Here is an 11153-nt window from a genome sequence, read left to right as displayed (position 1 = left end):
GCAAAAAGGGACATTCCAGGGTCCTGACAGACACACAATACATGCAAATATTTGCCCCTATTTCTTATCACTAACCTACGGTATTTTCAGCTTACTAGAGGGAGATATTAAGATGCGTGTGAAAAAGTTTTACATTGCAATAAATATTATTAGAATCTAAGAGCGATGCAATAACGTTTCTGCAACTTTTTATAACAGTGTTTTTCAAACAGTGTGCCTCCAGCTGTTGCAAAACTGCAACTCCCAGCATGCCCGGACAGCCAAAGGCAAAGGCTGGAGGCACAATGTAAACACTGTTTTATTATATATATATATGCCTGAAAAAGCCAGTGTGAGACCGGTGAAACGTTGTATCTTTACATGGGACAATAAATCACTTTGAATTCATCCTGGAGTGCTGCGGAACCTCTTTTCTTGTAATTGGCTGAACCGCAGACCGTGACTAGGACTACATGTCCTGCTGGCACTCACTACATTTTGCACTTTTGACTGGGTTGTGCTGCTGTTCTTGCTTGGATATATATACATATACTATATATATATATATATATATATATATATATATATATATATATATATATATACATATTTATATATATTTTTTTTTATTATTATTTTTTTTATGTATGCATATTCCAGCATAGCTTCCAAACGGCTGGAAATATTTCGATTAGAGATGAGCAAACTTACAGTAAATTCAATTCGTCACAAACTTCTCGGCTCGGCAGTTGATGGCTTATCCTGCATAAATTAGTTCAGCTTTCAGGTGCTCCCGTGGGCTGGAAAAGGTGGATACAGTCCTAGGAGACTCTTTCCTAGGACTGTATCCACCTTTTCCAGCCCACCGGAGCACCTGAAGGCTGAACTAATTTATGCAGGATAAGTCAGCAACTGCCGAGCCGAGAAGTTCGTGACGAATCGAATTCACTGTAAGTTCGCTCATCTCTAATTACTATATATATGTCATCTAATTGTATGCTGGGAATTGTAGTTTTGTAAGGCACACTGGAAAACACTTTTTTTTTTTCTTACATATATATATATTTTTTATATACAATTTTTTTAAATGTATGCATGTTCCAGTATGGCTTTCAAATGGCTGGATATATTTCTATATATGTCAACTAAAGATATAGTTATATAAAGAGATTAATTAACCCTAACCCATCCCTATTTGTGAGGGTTTTGTCTGAAGTCCCATGCAAGTCTATGGACTTCCTGTACATCTCCTGATCACGTTACTCTCGGGCTGCAGAGATTGCCCTGGACTTTTAAACAAAAAGCTTTACATTGCAATATATATTACTAGAATCTAAGAGAGATGCAATTAAGTTTCTGCAACTTTTTATAACAGTGTTTTCCAAACAGTGTGCCTCCAGCTGTTCCAGCTGTTGCAAAACTACAACTCCCAGTGTTTTTCAAATGGTGTGCCCCCAGCTGTTGCAAAGCTACAACTCCCAGCATGCCCGGACAGCCAAAGGCTGTCCGGGCATGCTGGGAGTTGTAGCTTTGCAACAGCTGGAGGCACACCGTTTGAAAAACACTGTTTTATGATTGATATATATATATATATATATATATATATATATATATATATATATATATATACATATATAATTTAACGTATGCATGTTCCAGTATGGCTTCCAAATGGCTTGAGATATTTTGATATATGTCAACTAAAAATATAGTTATATAAAGAGTATAAATAACCCTAACCCATCCCTATTTGCGAGGGTCAGGGTTTTGTCTCAAGTCCCATGCAAGTCTATGGACTTCCTGTACATCTCCTGATCAAAAGATTTATCTTTTATAGAAAGTTTCATGTTATACACCTCCTTTTTGGTGCAATATAATTTTTTTTCACGGTGTGGACATAAGTGCGGATGACATCTGTATCTGTTCGATGTCACTAGAGATGAGCGAACTTACAGTAAATTCGATTCGTCACAAACTTCTCGGCTCGGCAGTTGATGACTTTTCCTGCATAAATTAGTTCAGCTTTCCGATGCTCCGGTGGGCTGGAAAAGGTGGATACAGTCCTAGGAGACTCTTTTCTAGGAATGTATCCACCTTTTCCAGCCCACCGGAGCACCTGAAAGCTGAACTAATTTACGCAGGATAAGTTATCAACTGCCGAGCCGAGAAGTTTGTGACGAATCGAATTTACTGTAAGTTCGCTCATCTGTAGATGTCACCCCAGACAGCAATAATTGACATTAGGTGGTGGTGGGTCACAAATTACGGAAAAGGTTGGTCATACTGACTTCCGCAGTAAGGGTTAATTCACACGTGAAGATCAAGCAGGTTTTTTTGACCACACTGTACAGCATAATGTCTGGAGTTATGTCTCCATCTGCTGGAGCTTCATAGGTACTACAGTTAAAACTTTTATTTGCCCCCAACAGAATTATTTTTTCCCTTTATTGTTCAGATCCAAATTTGTTAAATTTAATGCGATACTCCGGTAGAAAACATTATTATTATTTTTTAAATCATGTAGTGCCAGAAAGTTAAACAGATTTGTTAATGACTTCTATTAAAAAATCTTTACCTTTCCAGTACTTTTTAGCAGCTGTATGCTACAGAGGAAATTCTTTTCTTTTTGAATTTTCTTTTTTGTCTTGTCCACAGTGCTCTCTGCTGACACCTGATGCCCGTATCAGGAACTGTCCAGAGCAGGAGAAAATCCCCATTGCAAACCTATGCTGCTCTGGACAGTTCCTGACACGGACAGAGGTGTCAGCAGAGAGCACTGTGGACAAGACAAAAAATAAATTCAAAAAGAAAAGAATTTCCTCTGTAGCATACAGCTGCTAAAAAGTACTGGAAGGGTAAAGATTTTTTAATAGAAGTAATTTAGAAATCTGTTTAACTTTCTGACACCAGTTCATAAAAAAAATAATAATAAATAAAATAGTTTTCCATCGGAGTACCCCTTTAAGCACCTCATGTCTTCTACACAGCTTATTACAAAATGATTCACACCTCCGTGGGTTCATCATGTTTTATGATCACATATGAGGATTTTATTAGTTTTCTTTGACAAGAATAAACAGGAAGGGATGTATCAAGGGCTAGCAAAACAGAGCAAATTTCTTCCAAAAACAGCACCACCCCTGTCCTCAGGTTGTGTGTGTTATTACAATATGGTACCATTCACTTCAAAAGAACTGAGCTGCAATACCCTAACCAACCTGATGGCAGGTGTGGTGCTGTGTTTTTAAAGTAATCAGCTCTGTTTTACTAATCCTGGATAACCCCTTTGTTGTGAATCTCTTGTTTTCCAGGTCTGGATATCCCTCCTGTTGTTCTGTATATTACTTGTCAGTATATACCCATGAAGTACGCTCCAGACAACATATAAGGGGTGAGTTAGGGTTCCTTTAAAGGGGTTATCCAGGAATAGAAAAAACAAAGCTGATTTCTTTGAATAACTGCTCCCTGTCTGTCTCCAGGTTGGGTGTGGTTCTGCAGCTCAGTTACATTAAAGGGAATGGAGCAAAGTTGTAATACCGCACCCAACCTGGGGACAGACGTGGAGCTGTTTAAAAAAAAAAAAGCTCTGTTTTTCTATTTCTGGATAACCCCTTTAACTCTACTATATTTTTAGTTGATATATAACTACTTGTTATGCTCTAGGCTGGTAGAAAAAGGGTCATGCTTTACAGCATACAGTCAAACTACTGTCTGGGCATGCTGGGAGTTGAAGTTTTGCAACATCTGGAGGGCCACAGTTTGAGACTAGTGTTGAGCGGCATAGGCCATATTCGAATTCGCGATATTTCGCAAATATATGGACGAATATTCGTCATATATTCGCTACATGCGCATATGCGTAATACCCGTATAAAGTTTTGCATATGCACATTCGCATATACGAAAATTTACATGCGAGAAAATGCGCTTAAACAATTCGCATATAAGAAAATTTAACATGTAACAATTCGCATATGCGAAAACATTCAAGAAAGGAAATTCGCATACCAGACAATTTAGATCATATAAAAAATGCGCATATGAGAGAAAAAAAAAAAGGACATACCGGAAATTCGCATATAGGAAAATTAACACAAGGGAAACAGGAGAAAAGTCGCATGTAAGAAAATTAAAGCATGGGACAATTCGCGTATGCGAACATTTACTAAAAAAAAAAAATAAAAAATAAAAAATAATATATATCACATGCATGCATATGCTAAAGTTTGCATAAGCGAAGAATTGGGAATATTCGTAATTGCGAATATATATTCGAGAATACAATTTGAATTGCGAATATTCGCGACCAACACTGAGACCACTGCTATAAATGCATACTATTGTAGTGTTGCTCGCGAATATTCACAATGCAAATTCTATTCGCGAATATCGCATATTCGCGAATACGCGAATATAGCACTATAAATTCGTAATTACGAATATTCGTTTTATTTTTTTTCACAGTACACATAGTGTTGCTCGCGAATATTCGCAATTCGAATATCATTTGTGAATATCGAATATTCGCGAATTCGCGAATTTCGCGAACACTGCGCTATATATTCGTAATTACGAATATTCGTTTTTTTTTTTTTTGTTTTTTTTTCCACAGTACACATCACAGTGATCATCCCTCTCTGCTTCCAGCTTGTGTGGTGTAAAGAAGGCCCTAATACTACTGTGTGAGACTGGCGTGCATATTTTCGCATCTGCGAACATTTTACATATGCTATAATTTCCGCATATACAAATTTTCGCGGATGTTATTTTTTTTTCGTATATGCGAAAATTAGTATATGTAAAATGTTCGCACAAGTGAATTTTCCGCATTTGCGAAAATAAAACGAGAATGTTACGAATATGCGAATATATGACGAATATTCGTCCATATATTCGCGAATATTCGCGAATTCGAATATGGCCTATGCCGCTCAACACTAGTGAACACTAGTGTTGCTCGTGAATATTAGCAATGCGAATTTAACGAATTTTCGCATATGCGAACGGTGTAAAGAGAGTTGTGCGAAGTTTCGCATATGCGAAAATAGAATGATAACTTTCGAATATGCGAATATTCGCGAATAGATGACGGATATTCGTCCATATATTTGCGAATATTCGCGAATTCGAATATGGCCTATGCCGCTCAACACTATACTATCAGTGTGTCTAAGCCTACCATGTGTGATACTGTATGTTGAGTGTATCTAATAAGACTATGATCCCTTCACATTTTCCCCATACACTCTCGGTATACATCAGCAACCTGTCAAAAAAGGTTACCGCCATATACCACGGCGCACTGACAGCGGGCCCCACGCGTAGTCAGTCAGCGACCATGTTCGGTGCATTTCCCAAACGTATATGTTTAAGTTGTTGCAGCTTATATACTGTATATATGTATGTATATTAATATGTATGTATGAAAAATGGACGGAACATAGGGGGAGATTTATCAAAACCTGTCCAGAGGAGAAGTTGCTGAGTTGCCCATAGCAACCAATCAGATCGCTTCTTTCATTTTGAAAAGGCCTGTTAAAAATGAAAAGGCCTTTAAAGGGGTACTCCGGTAGAAAACATTTTTTTTTAAATCAACTGGTGCCAGAAAGTTAAACGGATTTGTAAATTATTTCTATTTAAAAATCTTAATCCTTCCAGTACTTATTAGCTGCTTTATGCTACAGAGAAAGTCCCTTTCTCTTTGGATTTTTTTTTTCTGTCCACGGTGCTCTGTGCTGACACCTCTGTCTATTTTAGGAACTGTCCAGAGTAGAAGCATATCCCCACAGCAAACCTATCCTGCTCTTGACAGTTCCTGACATGGACAGAGGTGTCAGCAGAGAGCACCGTGGACAGAGAAAAAAAAAAAATCAAAAAAAAAAAGAACTTTCTCTGTAGTATAAAGCAGCTGATAAGTACTGGAAGGATAAAGATTTTTTAAATAGAAGTAATTTACAAATCTGTTTAACTTTCTGGCACCAGTTGATTAAAAATAAAATGTTTTCCACCGAAGAACCCCTTTAACAAAATGTACCATGTGATTGTTACCCAGGAGGTATCAGTGACCAGGTGATCCCGAGAGTGACCAATGGGCTCCCTGCTAGTCTCCCCCATATAAGCCCTGGGTGGAGCTTCTCTCTCTTTGAGCTCTGCTCTTCCGCTAAGGCCGGGTTCACACCGCGTTTTTCAAGTACGGATCCCGTATACGTTTTCATCATAGAAAAGGTATGGAACCGTATTGAAAACAGTACAGTGACCCCCCCCCCCCCCCCCCTCGACCTACGATGGCCCCGACATACGATCATTTCAGCATACGATCACTCTCAGAGGCAGCATCAACATACGATGCTTTTGTATGTCGGGGCCATCGCATAAACGGCTATCCTGCAGCGCAGACTGCTTCAGCTGCCCCCGGATAGCCGTTTACGGTGCCCCGTGTGGTCCGCTGACGATCACTTACCTGTCCTCGGGGCTCCGGACCGTCCTCTTCGGGATCCCCTGCATCGTCGGCGCTCTCCATCGTCATCATCACGTCGCTGCGCACGCCGTCCCATCATCCAATAGGAGCGGCGTGCGTAACGACGTGATGGCGGCGACGGAGAGCGAAGATGCCGGGGAAGCAGAGGCCTTGCCGGAGCGTTGGTGACGCGGCGACAGCGATGGACGGCAACATCCCGGGCAGCGGTGACGGTCCGTAGCGGCGGGGACAGGTGAGTGCAACTTCCTCTAACAGTGGTCTTCAACCTGCGGACCTCCAGATGTTGCAAAACTACAACTCCCAGCATGCCCGGACAGCCGTTGGCTGTCCGGGCATGCTGGGTGTTGCAGTTTTGCAACATCTAGAGGTCCGCAGGTTGTAGACCACTGTCCTATACTTTACATTGCACGGATCCCTCAACATACGATGGTTTCAACAAACGATGGTCCATTTGGACCGGATTACCATCGTATGTTGAGGGATCACTGTAAACATAGACAAACAATTGAAAACCGTCTGCACCCGGATGCATCCGGTTGGGTACGGTTTGCTTGCAATAAGTTTTTTTTCCATACTCAAAACCATGGTTTTGTCTCCGAGTTAAAAACCATTTGCAAAAGCCCCATATTGCAACCGCATCCGTTTTTTTTTTTTTTTAACATGGACGTCAACGGGAAACGCACATGCATACCGGAAACCATACACGGTTTTTACTTTGCCCACGCGCATTTCCATCCTAAAGTAAAAATGTAAAAAATTCATTTATTTCAAATAAAATTTAAAAAAAAGTTATGTTTTTTTATTTTATTTAATTTTTTATAAAAACAGACGGAACCGTATGCACTTTTAAAAACAGTATACGGTTTAAAAACACATATGGTTTACTTTTTCCCATAAGTTTCCATCCGTTTTTTTTTTTTTTTGCCATATGTTTTTCTTTAGAAAAACTGATTGAAAACAGTATGGCAAAAACGTGGTGTGAACCCAGCCTAAGCGGAGGTCCAGCGCAGTCGTCTCAGTGTGTGTGTCCGGAGCATTGGAGGTCTCAAGCCCAGTCTGCAGCCACAGTCCCTAAAATACCCAGTCCTACTACAAGTCCCAGCGAGCCCACAAGGTCTCTGAGTCACTGGTTTATGTTTTTGTTATGTAGATTTGTTATGTAGATTAGATATTTTTAGTTTACACTAGAGATGAGCGAACTTACAGTAAATTCGATTCGTCACGAACTTCTCGGCTCGGCAGTTGATGACTTTTCCTGCATAAATTAGTTCAGCTTTCCGGTGCTCCGGTGGGCTGAAAAAGGTGGACACAGTCTTAGGAGACTCTTTCCTAGGAATGTTTCCACCTTTTCCAGCCCACCGGAGCACCTGAAAGCTGAACTAATTTACGCAGGAGAAATCCTCAACTGCCGAGCCGAGAAGTTCGTGACGAATCGAATTTACTGTAAATTCGCTCATCTCTAGTTTACACGTCATTTTATAATTTAGCTTCGTAACACAGAACTCCGTTCGCGGCTTTTAGTGCTGATTTTAGTCGATAATGCAGAAAAATATCCGACCAGGGGCTTCCAGCGCAGGATTAGTCTGGATTATTCCATTGTACACTGTGTGAGGCCTCCTGCTCCATATACATTGATCCTGACCAGCCCTCCCCTCCCTATAGACACCGTCCTCTTCCTGGTTATGGCCGTCCCCTCCTCTATATGTGTTACGTTCTGTTCTGAACACATACATCGGAGCTCAGCTTGAGGACTCTGTGTGGCCCCTGACCATGGCCCTGTGGACTTTCATATTAGGGGCCCTCCTGCTGCTGCTGGGCCTGGCTACTGCCTGTTTCCTGCTCTACTGCGCCTATGTCCAGTATATCCACATGAAGTACGACCACATCCCGGGACCCCCCAGAGACAGGTGAGCAGAAGAGGAGAATACCATACAGTGCCAAGATAAATAGTGCTGGTTCATAACAAATATCATACTGTGCCCAGATAAATATGGATGGTACCCAAAGAATACCATACTGTGCCCAAATAAATAAATAGATAGTGCTGGTACCCTATGAATACCATACTGTGCCCAGATAAACAGTGCTGGTACCCAAAGAATACCATACTGTGCCCAAATAAATAGTGCTGGTACCAAAAGAATACCATACTGTGCCCAAATAAATAGTGCTGGTACCAAAAGAATACCATACTGTGCCCAAATAAATAGTGCTGGTACCAAAAGAATACCATACTGTGCCCAAATAAATAGTGCTGGTACCCAAAGAATACCATACTGTGCCCAAATAAATAGTGCTGGTACCAAAAGAATACCATACTGTGCCCAAATAAATAGTGCTGGTACCAAAAGAATACCATACTGTGCCCAGATAAATAGTGCTGGTACCCTATGAATACCCTACTGTGCCCAGATAAATAGTGCTGGTACCCTATGAATACCATACTGTGCCCAGATAAATAGTGCTGGTACCCTATGAATACCATACTGTTCCCAAATAAATAAATAGATAGTGCTGGTACCCTATGAATACCATACTGTGCCCAGATAAATAATGCTGGTACCCTATGAATACCATACTGTGCCCAGATAAATAGTGCTGGTACCCTATGAATACCATACTGTGCCCAGATAAATGGTGCTGGTACCCTATGAATACCATACTGTGCCCAGATAAATAGTGCTGGTACCCTATGAATACCATACTGTGCCCAGATAAATAGTGCTGGTACCCTATGAATACCATACTGTGCCCAGATAAATAGTGCTGGTACCCTATGAATACCATACTGTGCCCAAATAAATAGTGCTGGTACCCAAAGAATACCATACTGTGCCCAAATAAATAGTGCTGGCACCCTATGAATACAATATTGTGCCCAAATAAATAGTGCTGGTACCCTATGAATACAATACTGTGCCCAGATAAATAGTGCTGGCACCCTATGAATACCCTACTGTGCCCAGATAAATAGTGCTGGTACCCTATGAATATCATACTGTGCCCAAATAAATAGTGCTGGTGCCCAAAGAATACCATACTGTGCTCAAATAAATAGTGCTGGTACCCTATGAATACCATACTGTGCTCAAATAAATAGTGCTGGTACCCTATGAATACAATACTGTGCCCAGATAAATAGTGCTGGTACCCTATGAATACAATACTGTGCCCAGATAAATAGTGCTGGCACCCTATGAATACAATACTGTGCCCAGATAAATAGTGCTGGCACCCTATGAATACAATACTGTGCCCAGATAAATAGTGCTGGCACCCTATGAATACAATACTGTGCCCAGATAAATAGTGCTGGCACCCTATGAATGCAATACTGTGCCCAGATAAATAGTGCTGGCACCCTATGAATACCCTACTGTGCCCAGATAAATAGTGAATAGTGAGATATCCATTCCCACTACATAATGTTGTGCAGGATACTGATGACCCATATAGAAACTGGTCAAAATGCCACACAGTCCACGGCAGCTGTGCCCACCCCTCTTCACACCCCACTGCAGGGAGGCACAATATGTCCAGCCTGATCCTGAATGAGCTCCAGAAAGATCACAAAACCGGTGACAGCTGTTTCGCTTTGTGAGCCCTCCGGAGTTCGTTCTGTTGTCACTCTCTTGCCTGGTGCCATTTCAAATGGAAATTCAATAAAGCTTCACAGTTTTTTTTATTTAGCAATTGGTGAGTGCCATATTTTTTTCTTTTTTCTTTACCCCCAGAGACACCCTTGTCCCATCACCTTTATTGCCCAGACTGTATCAGCACTATAAAGCCAGGTCCAGATGCTTCTCGGTTTTCTGTAATTCCAGGATCGGCTATAAGTTCTGGATAATGAGAATTTCTGGATCACATGCCAGACTATTGGGTTTACTGTAGGGTCTTCATTTTTTTTGTTTTCTTGCAGTTTTTTACTTGGTAATTTCACCACTTTGATGAGGTCGATGAAGGATGATAATCTGGTACATGAACTATTCCTGCAATGGTGAGTTGCGTTCCCATCTTGTAATATGTAAATGACATTATCATATGTATATGTGGGGTACTACTGGAACTGTAGAGGATTGGAACGATGAGGGTAGTAGTTCCTGATATGTGTCATGTGTAGTGTTACTCGCGAATATTCGCAATTTGAATTTTATTCTCGAATATCGCACATTCACGAATACGCGAATATTCTCTAATATAGCACTATATATTCGCAATTACGAATATTCTGTTTTTTTTTTCGCTTATGCAAATTTTAGCATATGCACATCTTCACATATGCTATTTTTCTTATATGCGGATTTTCTCCTATGTACATTTTCGCAAATGCAAATTTTCCCACACTAATTTTCTTACGTGCGAATTTTCTCCTATGTAAATGATCACATTTGTTAATTTTCTTATATGCGAATCTTATGGTATGATATTTTTCGTATATGCGCATTTTCACATATGCAAAATTTTCTTATATGCAAATTTTTTTATACGCATTTTCTCTCATGAACATTTTTGTATATGTGAATGTTCGCATATGCGAGTATATTCGCGAAATATCGCGAATTCGAATATGGCCTATGCCGCTCAACATTGATCATTAGTGTTTGAGCGGCATAGGCCATATTCGAATTCGCGATATTTCGCGAATATATGGACGAATATTCATAATATATTCGCAAATATTCGCATATTCGTGATT

General features: G+C 40.3%; 1 protein-coding gene across 7 annotated transcripts in view; it reads left to right on the top strand.

The window, feature by feature from the left end:
• LOC130295024 (cholesterol 24-hydroxylase-like) overlaps positions 1–11153 on the top strand; it is a 40519-nt gene that overhangs the window by 10876 nt on the left and 18490 nt on the right. For 5 of the 7 annotated variants that reach the window (XM_056545234.1, XM_056545235.1, XM_056545237.1 and 2 more), the window contains one exon: positions 10377–10454. The exons of 1 other annotated variant lie outside the window; for it this stretch is intronic. In XM_056545234.1, the coding sequence (XP_056401209.1) occupies positions 10405–10454 (50 nt within the window). In that variant the 5' untranslated portion in view covers positions 10377–10404. Of the gene's footprint in view, positions 1–8185; positions 8365–10376; positions 10455–11153 lie in introns of those variants that run through there. One more of the 7 variants, XM_056545231.1, reaches the window with a different exon arrangement.

The sequence above is a fragment of the Hyla sarda genome, chromosome 11 (genome assembly GCF_029499605.1).
Source record: "Hyla sarda isolate aHylSar1 chromosome 11, aHylSar1.hap1, whole genome shotgun sequence".
Classification (NCBI taxonomy): Eukaryota; Metazoa; Chordata; class Amphibia; order Anura; family Hylidae; genus Hyla; species Hyla sarda.
This window is presented reverse-complemented; position numbering and strand designations above follow the sequence as displayed.